The sequence below is a fragment of the Lynx rufus genome, unplaced genomic scaffold (genome assembly GCF_022079265.1).
Source record: "Lynx rufus isolate CCGP_SWC_20201006 ecotype Redwood Valley unplaced genomic scaffold, mLynRuf1.p SCAF_7, whole genome shotgun sequence".
Lineage (NCBI taxonomy): Eukaryota > Metazoa > Chordata > Mammalia > Carnivora > Felidae > Lynx > Lynx rufus.
The window spans coordinates 73,052,636-73,075,005 of NW_025814889.1; the positions used below are offsets into that span (position 1 = coordinate 73,052,636).

At 33.3% G+C, this 22,370-nt stretch overlaps 1 protein-coding gene across 2 annotated transcripts in view; it reads left to right on the forward strand.

Annotated features, from left to right (window-relative positions):
* Positions 1–22,370, forward strand: part of ARID2 (AT-rich interaction domain 2) — a 169,781-nt gene that overhangs the window by 84,776 nt on the left and 62,635 nt on the right. For both annotated transcript variants that reach the window (XM_047064920.1, XM_047064921.1), the window contains exons 4-6: positions 6,096–6,229; positions 11,016–11,234; positions 14,685–14,752. In XM_047064920.1, coding sequence (XP_046920876.1) covers positions 6,096–6,229; positions 11,016–11,234; positions 14,685–14,752 — 421 coding nt within the window. The remainder of the gene's footprint in view (positions 1–6,095; positions 6,230–11,015; positions 11,235–14,684; positions 14,753–22,370) is intronic.

Genomic DNA, 22,370 nt, shown 5'->3' on the forward strand with positions numbered 1-22,370 from the left:
GTACAATACAGTATTATATATGTATTTCCTCTTCCTTATTATTTTCTTTAGCTTATGTTATTATAGGAATACAATATGTAACATAAATACAAAATGTGTGTCAACTTATTGTTTATGTTACTGGGGAGGCTTCTGGTCAGTGGGCTATAGTAATTAAGTTTGAGGGAAGTCAGAAGTTATAATGCAGATTTAGATTGTGTGGGAATTGGTGCCTTTGACCCCTCTGTTGCTCAGGGGTCAGTTGTACTTATTTGTGTGTGTGTGGGTGTGTGTTTTTTCCTAAAGAGCTATATTGCTTTATTCTGAGTCTTTACATATATGAAAATGAATTTCTGTTGTCTTAGTTGAACAACATGATTGGGTAGGGATTTCTTGTGAAATAACTTTCCTCCTCAGAACTCTAATATTTGCTTATTATCTTCTACAATTAATTTTGAAGAGAAGCCAAAGTCTAGTTGACTGTTCTATTAACTTTTGGGTAATGGCAGTGATTCTGAATACTCCTAGTAATCTTTATCTTTGAAACTTAAATCTTTTATCGGGTTATGTCTAATTGTTTTTCCCTTTTCATTAATTTTGCCTGGTGAACCATGTGCCCTCATATCCCAGCTCCAGGGAGCTTTTTGATGTACATATTACACATTTTAGCTAAAGAAATTCTTTTATGATGACAGTGATTATCACTTCTGTTCCCTTTACTCTAGTCTTTCCTGGAGGACCACCAGGTGTTTTGTTTGTTTGGGTTTTTTTGATCTATGTTTGGTCTCCTGTTTATCGTAAATATCTCATTTTTATCCATGAGTTTCATTAGTTCTTTTCTTTTCCATGTGGAACAGTTTCTCAGGCTTGCCTTCTACATTACCCAGGTTATCTTCTACATTGTCATATCTACTCTTTCATGCCCCCTTTTTGGGAGAATAATCCTGGGCAAAGAAATTTCATTATCTTTATTCCCAAAGCCACCACACTTGATTTTGTGCCTGGTGTATTTATAGAGCACATCAGTAGAGATCCAATACCTGTTGATACTTAATGACAGTCTGTCCATGCTGGTACTTTTCATAGGTGCCCCACACTCCTGGGGTCTTCAGGTTTATTTTGACAAAGAACCTCAAAGGTGAAGTTTATAAATGACTTTGCCTCCCTGAACAACCACTGAGTTCAACCCACCTTTCTGTAAGTTCTTTTTAGATAATTGACAGTCTCTAGATCCCGTTGTCAGACACACCTTCACTTTCTATTAATCCCTTAGTGGTTGAAGGAAATCCAAACTGTACTTGCCTTTTATGTGTTCTGGCCTAGGATCTCATCCACTTTCCACTAGATCACATTACTCTCTCATATGTTTTGCAAGTTAGTCTTGTGGATCCTTGACGTTGCTTTTAAGGGACCAGAAATTCTAAAAGTTATTAACTTACAAATAATGCTGTATTCCTCTATTTTTATTCTTTAGAGGTCATTGCAATTAGATTTAAGGGAAGAGATGACTATGGGTCCTTGAACTGTCATCTTTAACTAAAACCATTTCAAAAAATTGTTACATAGAAGTGTTCCTAATCATATCCATTTGAATTTTTTCCTTCATCCAAGAATAATCAAGAGTTTTTCTTGATTGTTGTTATTAATGTTGATTTTAATCTCCAAGAACTCTACCAAAATATGTACAGATGAAATTATATGATATCTGAGAATTGCTTTAAAATAATCTAGAAGAGGATCGTGAAGATAATTGCATATAGGTTTGGAATTTTATGTCATGAGAGTTATTTTTAATTTTCCAAGAGGTTAATTTCCTTCTTAGAAAAAACTTTCTTTGAATTGCTTTATGGTTAAAGAATGTGCCATATATAATATTTAATCTTAAATTTACTATAATTTTCTGTGTGAATTGATACATATCAGTTTTATAATTTCCATGGAGTTTTGAAAAGAAAATCATTGTATGTCTAATAAATCAATCTTAGTGGCGATTATACTCAAATCTTGTAAACAAACCTAATTTATTTTTTTAATGTACTTAATCTGTCAAATATTGCAAGAGGTTAAATTTTCCCACATTCATGATAAAGCCATGCATATTATTTGATGCGGGGGTTTTTGTTGTTTTTGTTTTTTAAGAGAGAGAGGGCAGGAACAGGAGAGAGGGGCAGAGAATGGGGAGAAACAAAGAGAGAGAGAATTTTAACCAGAATTCACACTTAGCATGGAGCTCAAGGCACAGCTCAATCCCACAACCCTGGGATCACAACCTGAGATGAAATCAAGAGATGGACACTCAACTGACTGAGCCACCTAGGTGCTCTTATTTGATGCTATATTAAATGGACTCTTACCACTCCCCCCTGCATTGTATTGGGATTGGTCACACTTATTAAGGCTTTTAATTAACAGTGCCATTTAAAACAATTTCTGTATTACATGCCAACTTTTCATATTTGCCTTCCTCTGAGTCTGTAACCTGTGATATAGAATCTACTATAAAATAAATTAATGCCAAGTTGAAGAAAAAGAAGATAAAACTCATCCCAGTTGAATCTTTTCCTATCTGGATTTCAATATTTTACCAGTCTTCAGTTAAATATGTAGTGTATGGGCACCTGGGTGGCTCAGTTGCTTAAGTGTCCCCCTCTTGATTTCTGCTCAGGGCATGATCTCACGGTTCGTGAGTTCAAGCCCTGCATGGCACTCTGCACTGAGTGTGGAGACTGCTTGAGATTCTCTCTCCCTCTCTTTCTCTCTCACTCTGTCTCTCTCTCTGGCCTTCCTCAGCTCATGTGCTCTCTCTCTGTCTCTCAAAATAAATAAATAAATAAACTTAAACAAAATACGTAGTGTGCTAGGCAGATTACCATAGAAATGTAGTAAATACTGGTTTGATTCATATATTAGCTGTTCAAAGTGATGTCATTGAGTTTGAGAAGAAAGAGAGTGAAATGTGCAGTCTAGCATTTATAGTTTAATGAGTGAACACAAAATATCTGTTAGTGTATAAGCTCTAAGTCATGATAGAGAATTAAATTAGAAAACTTAGACTTTGAAATGTAACTCTGTATTTTAGCAGCTTTCTCTTATCTGTTATTACTTTTTACTTTTTAGAAGTATATAACTCTTTGAAAAGCCAAAAGACTTTGTGCTTGTTTATTGTGAGAGACAAGAGATCAAAACTGGGTGCCAAAACCTTGGTTGAACTAAGAGAGGTTGAGTTTTAGTTGGAAATATTTAATCATAACAGTGAGAACAAGTACTGGCCCTCAAGCCAGGAAAATAAAAATTTCAAAAATCATAACAACTTGCCTAAAGCACAGATTTTTAGGGATTGAAATTATACAAAGAATCTGGAGGAATGTGTCAAGGGACCAGACAGAGGTCATATTTTTAACATTTTAAGAAAATTTGAGTTATAAAAGGTCTTATGTATAGAATACACCATTTATTATGAGTATATAGTGCTTGTGTTGTTGTCAGGCACTCCTAGCTTGCACCACAGTTTGGGTATAAAAAAAAAAAAAAACAAGCCCAAATTTCAAATCTGCTGTGTTCAGTTATAACAGATTTATAAAGAGTATCTTAAACATATTAATGGAAGATTTTGATCTTAAAATTCTTTGTCTGTGGGGTGCCTGGGTGGCTCAGTTGGTTGAGCATCCAACTCTTGATTTCAGCTGAGGTCATGATCTCAGAATTCATGGAATCGAGCCCCATGGAATCTCAAGGTCACTTGCGGGATCGAGCTCTGTGCCGAGCCTGCTTGGATTCTCTCCGTCTCTCTCTGCCTTTCCCCTGCTTGTGCTCTCTCTCTCTCTTTCTCTCTCAAAATAAACTTAAAAAATTCTACATCTTTATTGTTATTTTGATTATAGTTAGATAAAAATTATTTAATGAAGATATTTGAGTTTGTGTTTAACCATTCCACAACGAGTTCAATCAATTCTGAAAGACTATACTCTCTGAAATACCTCTATCAATACTATTACCTGAGTGTAGATAATCCTTCATTTGCAGAAAATATGTCACATAATTTTTGAGCAGCTGTTTGTGTCTAAATTTATATATACTCTTCTTTTTATGATATCTGCATTAAAAATTCAAAAAGAATAGGCTTGATTTATTTACCTATTTAAGTCCATTGTGGGTCTATCCTGGAGAGAGACTGCTTCTTTTTAATCATCCTTTTGTTTTATGTTTTTAGACTGTAAATCTATCTGCCGCAGACATCCCCAGGGTCAGGATGAAATGTATGCAGCTGCATACTCTTCTCAATGCCCAAGGGTTGTATCTGCACACACGTCTCTGCTTTAGTCGGCTGTATCTCCAGCAGAAAAGTGTTGGATCCATTAGTTATCAAACTGCCAGCTAGGAACGAGTTCTTGTTCAAATTGAGCTTATATGGGGAACTTAGAAGGAAAGGGAAGGGACATTTTAATTCCTTTTCAGGCTCAAAGATGTGAATTACTGTGCCTTATAAGACTGAAAGGGGAAGATAAGGAATGGTAATGATTTTCCCTGTTTCATATTTGTAAAATTATAGTTTCCATTTATCCCACCTTGAAAGTTAAGTTTTGGTACTCAAAATAATACTTCTGAGATCATCCTATATCTTCATTGATAATCCCCTTCCTCATCTCAGCTGTCTGTAACTAAAAAGCAAAGGGTAGGTAGCTATAGGACTTTGAAAATGTCTACTAATGAACTTAGTATCTGCTTGGATCAGGAAAGGTAAAAGGGGTGATCCATAAAATAATCACATCTAGAACTTTTCTGTAGTAAATTTAAGTTACTGTATTAATCAGTTCACCTTATTTGTGAAGTACAGTAGCAAGTTTGTTAGCTGCAGCATTGTATTTGGCAGGGGTTTGATCAGTTGTTTCCCCATTTAAAAAGCTTACCTGGGAATCTTATTATAAACTGGTAGGTGATGATAGATTGAGAATTTTGGAAATTTAATTCTAATTAACATCAAGAGGATTAATCATACCCAGTAATGATAATACAGCAGGGGATACAGGAACTATCTTATAAATTAGTTAAAATATATTATGCCATCACTTTTAGATGGGAATTTATTTAGAATGGGCATACCATTTCCAATGCCTATCTAGAGGAAAATATTCAAACAAATTTGCACAAAAAAAATTCAAACAGATTAAGCTTATTCCTGCTGCATGATTTGTAATAGCAGAAAACAAACTGAAAGTAGCTAAATGTATCACTAGAGATCTAATTAGGTTATGATATATGAAGAGGATCAAATATTATACAGCTGTTAAGAAAAAACTGAAGTAGTACTAATGTATTGACATACTTAGATCTCTAAAACATACTGTTAAATAAAATTTTGCACAGAAAATATACTCCAGTAACCACGTGAACCTGGTTAGTGATTATCTCTGGTGAGTGAGATTAGGGGAGACCAAGGTTAGAGAATCTTCTCATTTTCTCTTGGCTTTTAAATGACCGTGGATAGGGGCGCCAGGGTGGCGCATTCGGTTAAGCGCCCGACTTCAGCCAGGTCACGATCTCGCGGTCCGTGAGTTCGAGCCCCGCATCGGGCTCTGGGCTGATGGCTCGGAGCCTGGAGCCTGTTTCCGATTCTGTGTCTCCCTCTGTCTCTGCCCCTCCCCCGTTCATGCTCTGTCTCTCTCTGTCTCAAAAATTAAAAAAAAAAAAAAATTAAAAAAAAAATAAATGACCGTGGATAATTTTTTTTTTTAATTGGTAAATGATATGTTCTCCCATTCATGTACATGTGTTTGTCCTTTGATATTACCTACTTTTGTATTTTTATTTGAGTAGTGGAGTGGTCTTTTCTGAAAATATAAAAACTTTTTTTTTTTTTTTTTTTTTTTTAAATCCTAGCCACTAGAGCACCAGGGAGAAAATATAAAAACACTTTAGAACCATTGCATTGAGTTTGTCTGTAGTATCACAGTTGATGTGACTGTTTAACCTAAGAGGCTTGTGGTATCTTTTTTTTTTTTTTTTTTTTTTTTTAATTTAGGGCCTCTAGGGAAGGAAAACAGATCATGTGGTAGGTAGGAGTTAAAAAATAAGATGTAAACCTATTTGTAAAACTCTGCTGTGTTTTTCTATTTCAGTTACCTAGAAAAATACGAGAAAGTTCATCATTTTGGGGAGGATGATGATGAGGTACCACCAGGCAATCCAAAGCCACAGCTTCCTATTGGTGCAATTCCATCTTCCTACAATTACCAGCAACACAGTGTATCAGGTAAATATCATTGGAAATTGTACAGTTTTGAATTAGGAAAATAGACATCATCCAATGAATTAATCCTTTACTTTGCATGTGCAACTTTCAAAGATCCACATCTAATTGATATAAGGGTCCTTTCTGTAATAGGCTGTATAAGATTTTTAGTTGCAGGAATTTTCAGAATTAGAAATACCCATACTTTCAAGTGAAGTTTTTTCCATTTTTTTTTTTCCTTTTCGACTAATGGTCAGTTTAATCTGAATAGTCACGAAAATGAGAAGTTCCTAGGATTAGGAAGGCCAAGAATACTCAGATAGCGTCTACTAGATTTTCTACAATTACTGTCATTTCCAGTCTCAGAATTCCTCAGAAATATTTCTAACTATGTATTTTTTTCCATGGTACCAAGGATAAGATTTTTTTTTCCATTTAAGTCATTCTTAAAATGGCTATAGAGGAATCTGCGGCTAAAAAGAGCAGGACTCAAATTGGAAATAATCAGGTTGAAAGTCTAAGAAAGAGGTTATTAAGTCAGAGTAGATGGGGGTTCCAGTATTTGGAGTTTGGGTATTGGGACCGTGATGACTAGGAAAAGAACTCTGAGGAGATGAAACATCTCTTTTCTTCAGTCACCAACATTTGGCCTAAAAAAAGAGGAGGTATGTTTTTTTCAAGGGTATATTATTGACAAAGTACACAGTTTTTTAGATATTTATTATTCTTCATTAGTGCTAGTCCCAGTCTCTTCTAGATAATCATTAAGCTCTCTCATTGTATCAGTATCACTAATTTTATTTTCCATGATCTATTTTCTAATATTCTTTCATGTTGAATTTCACTCTGTATTTCTTCCCTGTTCAGTAAGACACAGAATCTTCTAGAATCTGATCATTATTAGAAGAGGCTTCATCATTATGATGCTTTTGTATAATGGGGGCAGGGTTTGGTGGTGATGAGTACAAACCAAACCTCACTTTATGTTTATTAAGTAGTTAATTACCTCAAGAGCCAAGTTTAAAGGAGAATATTTTAAGTCACCATGTAGAAAATCTTGAAAATACTTTAAGCTGATAAAATGGGGTGACTTGTTAGGTAATATACACTCTCTATTCCTAAAAAGGGCTAATGACCATTATTTTATTCAAGGCTACTATAAAGGGTATTTCTACATTGAATGAGACATTATATTAATGACCTTTAAGAGCATTTCAACTGTATATAACTGCGTGGTTCCTATATTACAGCAATAGCAAAACTGTCCATTCTTGTAACTTAAATAGAGTTTGGTGTCTGCTTTTACAGCTACCCATATTGACCCATTTCTACTTTTGTTCTTGTTTAAAATGAATTTTTTTCTGGATCTGGTGTTTCTTTTTCTTTTTTTTTCCTCTCCTAGTTAAACTAATGACCCCAAGGAAAAAAGATGTGAAATATTTCTGGTATTTCAGAAGCCTAGTGAAAGCCATTGATAGATCTATACAAGTTAAGGGAATGACAGAATTGCTTAACTTCGTTAAAGTAACTTCTTTCTGATATGCTGTCATATATGTGTTGTCTCTTTTAAAAGTAGAATCTGAGTAGTATGTAACATGTAGCATATTTGACAAAATCAAGACTGGGGACTCAGGAAAGGAAAGGAAGTAAGAATTGCTAGGGAACATCAAACTACAACATACCTAATTCAAACTGAAAAGAGATAGTATTTCAGGGCAGCATTTATGAATTTGAAGGTGTTGTTTTTAGGAGTAGGCATAGCAACATTATGACAGTGTTCTGAAAATTAACACAATTATCATTATACAAACAAATTCTTTAAGATTCTTTTCAAGTGTCATTAAGGTAAATAGAGTAAGCTTCATAGCTGTCAATTTGTGTGTGTATCGGTGTGTTTTAAGTAAAGACCAAATTAAAATTACCTACTGGTAGATTAAGAATCTCTAGGAAATTTTAGTTAGAACCTATAGAAGATTTGTGTCTACCTCTTTGATCATACGGCCGTATTTTCTATGTAGGTTTGGACAAATGTATTTGGATCAATATATTTATCTAGAGACACTTAAATTGTTGATATTTAAAAAAGCTATTCTTTTTTAAAATTTTTTTTTTCAATGTTTATTTATTTTTGGGACAGAGAGAGACAGAGCATGAACGGGGGAGGGGCAGAGAGAGAGGGAGACACAGAATCGGAAACAGGCTCCAGGCTCTGAGCCATCAGCCCAGAGCCTGACGCGGGGCTCGAACTCACGGACCGCGAGATCGTGACCTGGCTGAAGTCGGACGCTTAACCGACTGCGCCACCCAGGCGCCCCATAAAAAAGCTATTCTTAAACAATATTTTGAATTAAGAAATTTCAATTGGCCATAGCCCTAGGACATTTGATATGGAGTGCAGTTTTACTTATACTTGTTATAAGTTTGTCAGCAGTGATCTGTTTGTGTAAACTTTGAGTCAAGAATGTTGAAAATAAATTTCTAATCCTATATCAGTTATAAAATTATAGCTGTTCAAATCCTATTTCCTTGGGGAAGGGAAGGGAGAGAAGATCTTAAAATCTTAGAAACATTTTCTCCTACATTATGTTAGAAATCTTTACCAAGCCTGATACAATTAAAGGACTTTTGTTAATATCATATTTACTTATTTTATTTTATTTGGAGATGTGTTTGACAAAGTCACTCAGGTAAGGATGAACAGAATTGAGTGTCAGCATCTGTCATTGTCCAGTAGCAAACGCCAACAATTCTGAGGTCATATTGAAAGCACATAAACAAGACTGTGACAGATGTTGAGTTGGGTTCCCAATTCTTTTCTATTCAAGAGATTTGCCCGAAAGTTTCATGGAAGCTAAAAACTATTCCTAAAACTTGGCATCTCATCATCAATTCCAGTGTATGACACGAATAGCTTAATCTGTTCCTACATTCACAGAAGTTTTGTTACCTTTTCTCCAGATTTTACACGAATAGCTTAATCTGTTCCTACATTCACAGAAGTTTTGTTACCTTTTCTCCAGATTTTATGTTTATCTTATGTTGTTATTAGAAATTTCATTTATCAGGATTGTAGAAAATAAACAATGTATTATTTAATTTTAAATATTGTAAAGAATCTGTCATAGTAATCTATAACTCTGTTGTGGCCCTTCTTTGCTATTATATTATTGGAGAAATTCCTAGAATATTTTAGAATTGAAGAGGTGCTGCCTCAGCTGTCTACAGTGGGAAATAAAGAAATTTCTTACCTATATGATTTTCTTCTGTGGCATGTTATGACAGTAGGTTTCTATTTGCATTCCATTTAGCAAGGTTGAAAAAAAATCCTTTAAAAAATTCATGTGTTTCTGAAATGTCTCATCTGGAAGTTTTCTATTTCTTGTTTTCTTACCTCTTCCCATTAACTAGTTAATATCTTTATGTGAAAATGTATTTGGAGCATATGTCTGAGGACATAGCTACCAAGGCCTAAACTGACATTTTCTTATATATTATGATTATATGTTACTGTAAGTCCATCTTTCCTACCTTCAAAGTTTTGAAGATGTTTTGAATTAATTGTCCTACAGAAAATCTTAGTTACCTTGGATCAGGCAAAGATTTCTTAGGATACAAAATCGTGAACCATAAAGGTAAAAAGTTATAAATCACACTTCATCAAAATGAAGAACTTACACTCTTCAAAGACACTGTTAAGAAACTGAAAAGATAGGCCACTGTTTGGGAAGAAATATAGAACAAATACTTGATAAATAACTCACATTCAGATTATTTAAAACTGACGATATTAAAATGCTGACAGGGATGCAGAGCAACAGGACTCTGGATTGCTTCTGGAAATGCAAGATGTTATAAGCCACTTTGGAAGCAGCTTCACAGTTTCTTACCAAGTTAAACATACACTTATATATGGCCCAGCAATGCAAGAGAAGTGAAAAAATATTTCTGTACGAATATGTGAATGTTTATAGCAACTGTATTCATAAGTGCCAAAAACTGAAAACAGTTCAAATGTCATTCAACTAGGGAATGAATAAACAAATTGTGTTATGCCCACACTATAGCATTAAAAACAGACTACTAATATATACCTCAATATGGATATTAATCTCAAAAGCATTTTGCTAAATGAATAAACTCAGACATAAAAGATTACATACTATATAATTCCATTTATTTGGAATTTTGAAATAAAAATGTATAGGAACAGAAAGTCGATCATTGGTTGTCTGTGGTTAGAAGAGGGGCTTAACTGCAAAAGAGCATAAAGAAACTTTTGTGGGTGATGGCAATATTCTGTATCTTCATTGTGGTTGTGGTTAAAAGACTTCATTTGTCAAAACTCATAGAACTAAAAAGCATGAATTTTACTGTGTTAATTATTGTGATAAATCTGACCAAAAAAGTAATAATTCTCCTATAGTTAGGTAAAGAAGGTAGACAATGTGTCTAAAATCATGATATTGTCAAAATTTCAAAAGAATCAGTGTCCCTGGCTTAGTAGTGTATAAGAATTAGAAATAGATTCTTGAAGTGCAGGAGTAAAACGTACAGAGTAGGTAAATTTAAATAATGATACAATAATAATTTGGTAATGATATCCAAGAGGATATAGTACATTTTTTGTATTTTAATACTTTTTGAAGAATGTAATTTTCACTTAAGTTTAGAAAGTTGAACTCTTTTAACCTTCTACTCAATTTAAATTTCATAAAAGAAAACAAGCCTCTGTCTTGTATTTGCAAGATATTAACCACAATGGTTTCTAATCCTTGATATACTTAAGGTGTTTTTGTTTTTGTCTTAGATTATCTGCGTCAAAGTTATGGGCTATCTATGGACTTCAATTCGCCAAATGATTATAATAAATTGGTGCTTTCACTGTTATCTGGACTCCCAAATGAAGTGGACTTTGCTATTAATGTATGCACTCTTCTATCAAATGAAAGCAAGCACGTCATGCAACTCGAAAAAGACCCTAAAATCATCACTTTATTACTTGCTAATGCCGGGGTGTTTGACGACAGTAAGTTTTAAGCTGAACCTATTGTATGATCAGTCTGTAAAGGTCTTAGGGATTTTTAAAAAGGTTTTTAAGGAGAAAAGTACTTTTTATTAGTATAATAGCATTCTTTATTTGCTTTTATTATATTAAATGTGCTATTTAAGATAATGAATATTTGTTTTTTTAACTTTAAATATTTGAATAGTAATTACCTCACTAGAACTTTTGCAATAAAAATCCTGGGTTTTTCTTAGAGTAATAATATAGGTTTCTTGATGTTAGAAGATTGTTTGATACAAAATCCTGATAGAAAAGACTGGGACCTGCAAGAAATTTTTTTTTTGCAGTGCGTGTTATTATTTTTAGTTAAAAGTTTAGGTCAATGTATTTAAATTTGCTGCCTAAATAAAATAAGAGTTACCAAATATTCCATGTCCTTTTTACTTATAGGATTTGCTCTTCAAAGATTTTCATAAGTTAAATTATATATGTTCTGTAAATCTAGGTTACTCTTAAGACTAAATTGCTCATTTCTCTAATTGTAGTTTAATAGGGATTTAGAAAATATGTTTCGAAATTTTTCCACTCATGGTTTTTCTTTTTAAAATATCTATGTTGGCTGAATGTTATTGATGTAAAATTTTTTCTTCTCAACCCTCCTTCTATTTGAACGCCATTGTAACCTCTTTTGCCAGCAGTATAAACTACTAATGGGTAAGGTATGGGGGTGATCCCAAATAGGGTAGATAGCATGAATCAAAAGGAAATTCTGGGTGCACATAGTTACGTGGAGAGAGGGATTTAATTTATCCCCTCGGGAAGGGACTCAGCTGTTCAAGACCAAACTTTGCATAATGTCTTTCCCAACAACTCAGATACATGAGGAAAAAAAAAAAAAGGTAAGGTATTGATATATTGAAATTATTTTATCATATCGGCACTATGTATAGCACAGTAGACACAGTTTGAGAGAGAATTTCTTATAGTATTTTATAGATTTGTGACTATTATTGTTTTTATCCTTAAATACTAACATGTTTGCAAATAAGTTCATTTTTCTGCAATTTGGGTCAAGTAGTATACTTTTCAAACATAATTTTATTTGGGACTAAGTAGTAGGATAACTTAGAATTTGTCAGGTACTTAAGGTTGTATGAAGGCAATTTTGAAATGTTTAAACAAAAGTGAAATTAGTTTTTTACCCTGCCTGAAAGTCTTGTTGGTTATATGAGGGAGGAACAAAGTACTTCTCAGTTTGAATTATAGCTTTGGAGATATAAATTTGGTGGATTTCTGTCTCACTTTCATGTTTTATGGTTCCTGATATTTTGTTTTGGTCTTTTAAGGACATTTCAGCATTTAAATGGAATAAAGTTTAAATTTTTCACATTTAGAAACCTTAAAATGAAGTTTTTAGAAAAAATATTCTCAAACCAGAATAATTTTAGTGACATCTTGACCATTTAATCAATGAATAGGATTACATGTGTATATACAATAAAAGTTATCTTACCAGTTTTGCTTTACTGAGGTCTGACATTCTTCAGACCTAGTTTATCTTCATGCATTTTTTAGTCACTTTTATTTATCTTATGCAGTATAGCAATCAAAAACTAATAATCTAGCAAATGATATTTAAGGAATATTTCTATCATACCAACAGTCAGAAGTTTAGAGTTCAGAGTACTTGGGGACTTTATGAAGACACTATACTTAAAGCAGTGATTTTTCATTAGATCTCTGAGGATTATGAATATATTTGATTTGGTTAGGCTTTTGAGCAGTTTGATTTATTTTTAGGGCATGGGATTTTAATAAGAGATAAATATACATGACACTTCCTTTAGAAAATGTAGAATGTTTATATTTTTGGTATGTTTGAAGAATATAATAAAAATTCTATTTGACAAAATGTAATTTTTCCATCTTAGATTTCCATCTAGTATTCTTTTCCCAGTGAAGTTTTTCTTTATAAGGTTTTTTCAGGACAAACAAAATCTTATTTCTCTTTAGTGGAATGTGGGCTTCATTTTTCTAATTAAGTGGCTATTTTATATGTAAGTGTGATATTTTATGAAATTCTTCCTTAGGTCATTGTAGTTTATTTACTTATTAAAAACTTCCACATCTATTCTGTTATTTCTTCATGACCCTATTATCAATATTGAAATTAATTGATAAACTTATGTTAAAATTTATTCTTCATCCTTTTTAGTAGGTTTAAATGAAAATTCTTACTCTAAATACTTAACAAACTTTTGCTTAACTCACTATTAAGGAAATGTTAGGTCTAAGGCATAATAAGAATACAAACATTCAATAAATCTTTTTACAACAGAAAATGTATATGCTGATCACAACATATCCATTAAGGATGCTTACTTTTGTTTTTTAAAGAATTATGTTCACAAAACTAGTTTTTCTGTTAACTATTGCCACTATATAGTTTTCTTTCTGTGTTCCAAAAGCAGTAGCTTTCATTAAAGAATTAATCTCATGGTTGATAAAAGCACTTCCCTTTTTTTAAAAATTTTTTAAGTTTGTTTATTTTTAAGGAGACAGAGACAGCGCAAGTGGGAAAGAGGGAGAGAGAGAATTCCAAACAGGCTGTGTGCTGCCAACCTAGAGCCCAATATGGGCCTCAAACTCACGAAACTATGAAATCATGACCTGAGCCAAAACCAAGAGTCAGACGCTCAACTGGCTGAGCCATCCAGATGCCCCAAAAACATTTCCCTAATTTTTAAAGGCTTAATGCTTATTATTGTCCCACATTTCAGACATTTGTATCATACTGCTTTTATTGTCTGTTCCCATAACTGATAATAATATGAGCTAGCAACATAAAGGAGAAATAAAATGATATAACATCTTATATGCCTAAACCTGTGTTGTGGGGAGCTGAAGGGTTGGGTGTTATTAAGAAGGTTTTGAAATGCATGATTTGATTTTTCTTCTAAAACAACTTTATCAAATGTAGAGAAACTATAGTACTGAGTATGTTTCTTAGGGGAGATTTTATTTGTGGGAATTACTTCCAAAGAATGCCTTATCCTATTTGAAATATTTATTACCCAATCACTTTTGAAATTAATATAAAAATTTTAAATTTAAAAATTCTGGCAACCTAATAGCAATAGCATTAGTTTGACTTTTTTTTTTTCCTCTACAAATTAAACCTAATGCAGAGTAACTGTTACAGTATTCTTCTTTTCTACTTTGTCTGTATAAATACTATAAAAATGAGTTGTATATTTTTAGTTTGTAGAAAGATAAGTTTTCTTTAAATTCTGTAATTTAAAAAACTGTATTTCAGAAGAGATTATCATGACTTTCTATCATTTACTATGAAATAGTTTTTAGTGAAGAGGATACGTAAATGTACTTTTGCTGTTTTTTCTAAACCTACATACTAAGGAAGTAAGTGAAAGAATAATTCCATTTTACTGAATATACTATTTATTCTTTTAGCTTTAGGATCCTTTTCTACTGTATTTGGTGAAGAATGGAAGGAGAAGACTGATAGAGATTTTGTTAAGGTAACACATAAATTAAAATATTGAGCCTTTGAAGTACATGTTGCCAAGTGCCAAGGATCAATGGCTGCTCATTTTGTATAGATACTATTTATACTTCAATCCTTAGTATAATACATACAGATACCCATGCAAAGTTGTGACTGAGTAAAAAATGCTTTAGAATAGCAAATAAATAAAGTTCTGTTTTTATTATACATTGATTTCTGAACATGATAAATCTATAACAACAGCAATAAATCTGAGAATACCTAGATTCTGAGCAGTATTCTAGCTAATTTCCTTAGGGTTGTTTTTCAGTTCACTTAGTCACTCTTCAGCTGTATCTAATATTTTACTTGATTTACTTGTTAAATTTTATTTCAGTGTCTGTGTTTTTAATTTTTTTTTAATATTTTGTTTAGAGAGAGAGAGAGACAGAACGCGAGTCAGGAGGGGGCAGAGGAGAAAAAGAGACACAGAATCTGAGGCAGGCTCCAGGCTCTGAGCTGTTACCGCACAGCCTGACATGGGGCTCAAACTCACAGACTGTGAGATCATGACCTGAGCCAAAGTTGGACACTTAACCAACCGAGCTACTCAGGCGCCCCTAGTGTCTGTGTTTTAATTTCTAGAACTTTTCTTTATATTTTTTCAAATTCGCCCTTTTGGTCTTTTATGCTTTTAATAATTCAAATAATGTATATTTAAAATATATTGTATTAATATTCAAATTATGTACAAATTAAATATATACATATATATAATGTAGATCAAAAATTAAATGTATGTGTACAAACACACACACCTGACAGTTCTAATACTTAAGCCTCTTGCAACTCATTCTAGTCACTCTGATTCATGGCGGATTATTCCTTTGTTTTACAATGTTAGGTTATAAACTTTAGCAGACTTTTCTGTGAGATTTTTGTATAGATTGGCTGGAGAGTTTATTTCTTCACTTCTTATTTGCATTTGCCAGTGACCTGAAAAGAAAAGCTGTCTAAATTGATTTTATGTTAGTTTCCTTATTGGAAATTTTCTGATGACTGTTGTAATAAAACCAAACCTATGGAGGCTGTGGAGCAGGCTAGTGGTGAAATACTTAGGAAACTGTTTTTAACTCAGAGCTCAAGTAGAGACCGTCAACCCCTTTTGCTCCCTGTATTTGAGGGTATTAGACCTTCCAATTTCTTACCATGATACAAAGTTGCATATTAATTCCCCACTTCACAAGCTTATCCGAAGTCCTGTATTCTTTCCTCCCCCCTCCCCCCTCCCCATTAAAAGCCAAGCCTTTTGGTTGTAGTTAGGCAGATAATTTCTTTAACTCCAGAAAAATAGTGATTAAAGTTGTAAGATGCACAAATTGTGTATTTACTTATGCAGTCAACGATGGGGAGTGGCGGGGGGGGGGGTTGTCAGTATACTCCCTTGAAATCAAGAAGGTACAAATATGTTGAAGATGATTAGATGATCACCTCTCTTGCATGTTTTCATTAATTTCTGCTCTTTTTCTTTTTGTACACTGTATTCTTTGCGTTTAATTATTGCACATTTTGTAATCTTGTGCTGGTGCTTAGATCATTGATTTTTGTTTTTATTTTTTCTAATACATACATTTTAATGCATACATTTAAAGCCATAAAATTCCTTCTAAGCACACCTTTAATTTTATTCTCCCAATTCTGATATTTCATGTTTTCGTTAAAGGTCACCTTAAATTATCTTATAATTTTCATTATGATGCCCTCTAAATGGATTATTTTGAAGGAAAGTTTCCTTCTTTTTATTTTTTTAAATTTTTATTTAAAATTCCAGTTAGGTAACATACAATGCAATGTTGGTTTCAGGTATACAGTATAGAGATTCAGTACTTCCATATAACAACTGGTGCTCATCACAAGTGCACTTCTTAATCCCCCTCACCTATTTCACCCTCCACCCCACCCAGCTTCCCTCTGGTAACCATTAGTTTGTTCCCTATCATTAAGAGTCTGTTTCTTGGTTTGCCTCTCTCTCTCTCTCTCTCTCTCTCTCTCTCCCTTTCCCTGTTTTCTTTCTTAAATTCACATATGAGTGAAATCATGATACTATCTTTCTCTGACTTCACTGAGCATTATATTCTCTAGCTTCATCCATGTTGTTGTAAAGGGCAATATTCATTCTTTTTTATGGCTGAATAGTATTCTATTGTATGTGTAGGTAGGTAGGTAGACAGACCACTGTTCTGTATCCATTCACGAGTTGATGGATGCTATTTCCATAATTTGGCTACTTTAGATAATGCTATAAATATCGGGCTGCATGTATCCCTTTGAATTAGTATTTTTGTATTCTTTGGGTATATACCTAGTAGTGCAATTTGCTAGACCATAAGGAGTTCTATTTTAACTTTTTGAGAAGCCCCCATACTGTTTTTCAGAGTGACTGCACCAGTTTGTATTCCCACCAGCAGTGCAAGGGGATTTCCCTTTTTCTACATCCTTGCCAACACCTGTTGTTTGTGTTGTTGATTTTTTTTTTTAATTTTTTTTTTTAATGTTTATTTATTTTTGAGACAGAGAGAGACAGAGCATGAATGGGGGAGGGTCAGAGAGAGGGAGACACAGAATCTGAAGCAGGCTCCAGGCTCTGAGCTGTCAGCACAGAGCCTGACACGGGGCTCGAACTCACAGAACATGAGATCATGACCTGAGCCGAAGTCGGACACTTAACCGACTGAGCCACCCAGGCGCCCCTGTGTTGTTGATTTTAGCCATTCTGACAGGTGTGAGGTGAGATGTCATTAATAGTTTTGATTTGTATTTTCCTAATGATGAGTGATGTTGAGCATCTTTTCATGTGTCTTTTGGCCATCTATGTGTCTACTTTGGAAAAATGTCTATTCATTTTTCTTTGGAACAATGTTTTTTGCCCATGTTTAAATTGGATTATTTGTTTTTGGGTGTTGAGTTTTACAAGTTCTTTACATATTTTGGATACTAACCCTTTATCAGATATGTCATTTGTAAATATCATCTCTTGAAGGGAAGTTTTTTATATCCAAAAACATGAAGTTTTTCTGGTTTTCTTTTTCTTATTAATATCTAACTGAATTTCACTATGCAGAAATAATATACTCTGTATAATCTTAAACTTTTGAAATATTTTCACTATTTGTTAGCCTAACATTAATGAGATTTCATAAACACTATTCACATTTGAAAATAATATATATTTGGAAGTTGTTGGATGTGAATTTCTATGTGTGTCAGGTCAACATGGTTAATCATGATACTCCTGTTTCCATATCAGTACTCTTTTGTCCATTTATTTCTTCATTTATGGAGAGAGGTATATTAAAAACACCTAATGTGATTATTGATATGACTTTCCTTACAGTTCTATAATTCTGTGTTTTTATATTTCAAGACTGTTACATAGTGCATACTTACTGATGTTATATCTTTCTGGTCAACTGAACATATAAAGTACCTTTTTTACCTTTAAGTCTACTTTTTTTGGTCTTAAATCATTGTAAAATCATCTTCCACTTGGCTGTGGTTTGTATGGCTCATATTTTGCCTTGAACCTCTCTTTTGGGGGGAATGCAAAAATAGTAACTTTAATTTTATTTATTTATTTTCAGGAATAGAATTTAGTAATTCGTTTACATATAACAGTGCTCATCCCAACAAGTGTTCTCCTAAATGCCCCTCGCCCATTTAGCCCATCACCCCACCCAGCACTCCTCCAGCAACCCTTAGTTTGTTCTCTGTATTTAAGAGTCTCTTATGGTTTGTCTACCTCTGTGTTTTACATTATTTTTGCTTCCCTTCCCTTATGTTCATCTGCCTTGAACTGTCCTTATTTATCCTTGTATTTTAGATATTTTTTATATATAAAAACATACATTTGGACTTTCTTCCCCCCAGTGTGAAAATCTTTGTTTTTAAATTTGTGCATTTATTCAATTTATGTTAAATATAATTTTGATATGATTGTGTTTAAATATGCAGTGTATTAAATTGGTCTCTATAGGTCCTGCCTATTTGGTTTGGTTTTGTTTCCCTTCCTCCTTTCTTACTTTTTTTTTCAATTGATTTGACTGAGTATTGTTTACTATTCAGTATTCTGCATACTGTTACTTTGGTATTTTATACTTCTTCTGTTCTCTTAGTGATTACACTAGAGATTATAATTTTATTTTATTTAGTTATTATTTTTTAAATGTATATTTATTTATTTTGAGGGAGAGAGACAGAGCATGTGAGTAGGGGAGGAGCAGAGAGGGGGGAGGAGAGAGAGAATATGAGAGTCCCAAGCTGGCTCCACACTGCCAGCAGAAAGCCCAGCACAGGGCCCGAACCCATGAACCATGAGATCGTGACCAGAGCTGAAATCAAGAGCTGGACACTTAACTGACTGAGCCACCAGGCACCCCAAGATTATAATTTTCATTATTACTAATTTAGTAAATTAGTACTTTTACCACTTTTTAGTTAATGCAGGGACACTAGAACAAACTCCCATCTCCATATACTCACTTTTGATGTCTATATATTGCTCTTGTTATACATTACTTTGCTCTTTTTTCAGACCTCTTAAAATAGAATCTTAGGCCATTGGTTTTAAACATTCCTTCTTGTTTAATGTCAGCATATAAAGCTATAAATTCTGATAAACTGCTTGAGATGTATCCCACACGTTTGCTGATGTTGAATTTTCATTAACATTTAGTTCAAGATATTTTCTCATGTCCTTCATGATTTCTTGTTTATGGGTTATGTAGAAGTGTGCTGTTTAATATCTGACTGTGTTTTCTTTCGAAGTATCTTTTAATATTAGTATTATTGTTAAAGTTATTACTCTTATCTCATTCCATTGTTGTCAGAGAACATAGTCTATATAAGTTCTTTTAAACTTACCAGGATTTGTTTTATGGCTCAGCATATGGTTTTCATGAATGTTTCATACACACTTGAAAACATTGTATGCTCTACTATTGTTGAATGCAATATTTATTAATAACAAGCCAAGGTATTTGACAGTGTTCAAAATTTTTGTATCATTACTGCTTTTATACATAATTGTTCCAGGATTTCCTGGGAGATGAGTGTTAAAATTATCGACAGTGTGAATGCTTCTGTCTCCTTTTAGTTCTGTCAGTTTTTGCTCGTTTTTGTTTTTATTAAGTGTTTATTCATTTTCGAGAGAGAGGGTGACAGGATCTGAAGCAGGCTGTATGCTGACAGCAGCTAGCTCAATTCAGGGCTCAAACTCACAAACTGTGAGATCATGGACTGAGCCACCCAGGCAGCCCAGTTCTGTCAGTTTTTGTATTTTGAACCTCTGTTATTAGTTGCATATACACTTAGGATTTTTACATTTTCTTCTTTTTTTTTAAATTTTTTTAACGTTTATTTATTATTAAGAGACAGAGAAACACAGAGCGTGAGCAGGGGACGGGTAGAGAGAGGGGAAGACACAGAATCTGAAGTAGGTTCCAGGCTCTGAGCTGTCAGCACAGAGACCGACGCGGGGCTCAAACTCACGAGCTGTGAGATCATGACCTGAGCCGAAGTCAGTCACCTAACCAACTGAGCCACCCAGGTGCCCCAGGATTTTTACATTTTCTTGATGATTCAGCTTTTATTTATCAGCGTGAAATATTCCTCTGACCTCTGGTAATATCCCATTTTCTGAAGTAACTTCCCTGGTATAATTTATCTATAGCAGCTTTCTTATAATTAATATTTTCATGATATATCTTTTTCCGTCTTTATGCTTGTCATCTGTGGTTTTATATACAGTGTTTCTTATAGACATCTTATAGTTGGGTTTTGCTTTCCCCTCTTCCCTCACTATAGTTTTTCTGTAATTTATTACTTTTCATGAATGTGTTCAGACTATTTATACTTTATGAAATTATTGATGTGGTTGAGTTTTGATTCTTAGCTTTTATTTTCCTAAAAATTTTATTTTGCCTTTATGTTTGAAAGATGTTTTTGCTGAATATAAAATTACATGTTTTTAGGGTATTATCTGAGTAGTTTTAGGGTAATGTTGCATTGCCATCTGATTTGCTTGTTACTGACAAGAAGTCAGTTTTATTCTTATTATCTTGTGTGTGATGTGTTTTCTCTGACTGCTTGTAAGGTGTTTGCTTAATCATCAATTTTTATTTTGGTTATGATGTGCCTTGTTGAAGTTTTCTGCACTTTTCTTGCTTGGGATTTATTTAGCTCTTTTGGTTGTAATTTTTCATGAAATCTGGAAAGTTTTGACAGTTATGCCTTGAAATATTTTCTTTCCCTTATTTTTCTCAGACTGTATTCATACAAATGTTAGACCATTTATTGTCCACAGGCCACTGAAGTTCTGTTCATTGTTTTTAGACCTTCTTTTCCTGTGTTCTTCATGGATAGTTTCTGTTATGTTTAGCCCCTCTAGTCATGTTTTTTATTTCAGATACTATGTTTTTCTACTGTAGAGATTCTATTTGATTGTCTTTAAAAACATCCCATTTTTCTAATTGTGTTCATACTTCCCTTTACATCTTTGCCCATATTTAGTAAAAAATAAAATTTTATTAAAAAATGTTTTAAAATCTGTCTGCTAAATCCATTATCTTTATTACGTCTGGATTTGTTTTTTGTTGAAATATTTTTGTCTTAGTTATGAATCATGTTTCCTACTTTCTTTGTACAGACAATAATTTTTTATTAGATATGGATATTACGAATGTTACATTATTGAGTATTTGGATTTTGGACTTTGTTCTGGCATGCTTTTTAATTGACATATGGATTGTGACATATTGATCCTTTAGAAGATTGTTTTAAAGCTTTGTTATGATTGAGAGAAATTAGTCTTTAGCACTAGTTTATCCTTATTCCTAAGGCATGGCTTTGTTTGGATTTTGACTGAATTAACAGGGTATTTAATGAGTTTTCTCTGTTTTGTGAATTGTCCAGTATAGCTCCTCAGTAGTTTTTCTCTACATTTTTTTTTTTTTTTTGGCCTGGTGTTTTGGAGTTCAGTCATAACATCAATCAATTCAAGGCAGTCCTGTGCAGAGTCATGGAGTTTTCTCTTCATTGCTCCTCTTTCTTGCAAATTTGCTCTCAAATTCTAGTTCTATTGGCCTTGATCAGTTTCCTCAGCTTGCTGTGATCTCTTAGATTTATTGTCCCTTTGCTGTAGTCTAGAAAGAGCGTCCTGTAAAACTATGGAACAGTCATTGGACTCACTTCATTCGTTTTCCCTATTTCAGTGATTAGTTTTGCATTGCTGTGTTGTCCAATCTCTGAAAACAGTTGTTTTATACATAGTAGTTTTATGATAGGAAGAGGACTACTGAAGTACCAGTTACTCCATTATGGCCTGAACAAAAGTCTCTTCTAGACATTTTGTCTTAGATTTTAATTTTATGTGTATTTTTACCTCATAAGACATTTTTTAAGTAATTCATTCATTATCTTGATTTAAACTACATCTACCTTTTCATTTATTTTTCTTTCACGCTGGTTTGTAGATGACAAGTTTTCTCAGTTTTCATTTGCCAGTTTTCATTTTTGAAGGGCAATTTCACTGTATAAAGATTTTAGTTTGGCAGATCATTTCTTCCATCACTAAGGAAATGTCCCATTGTCTTCTG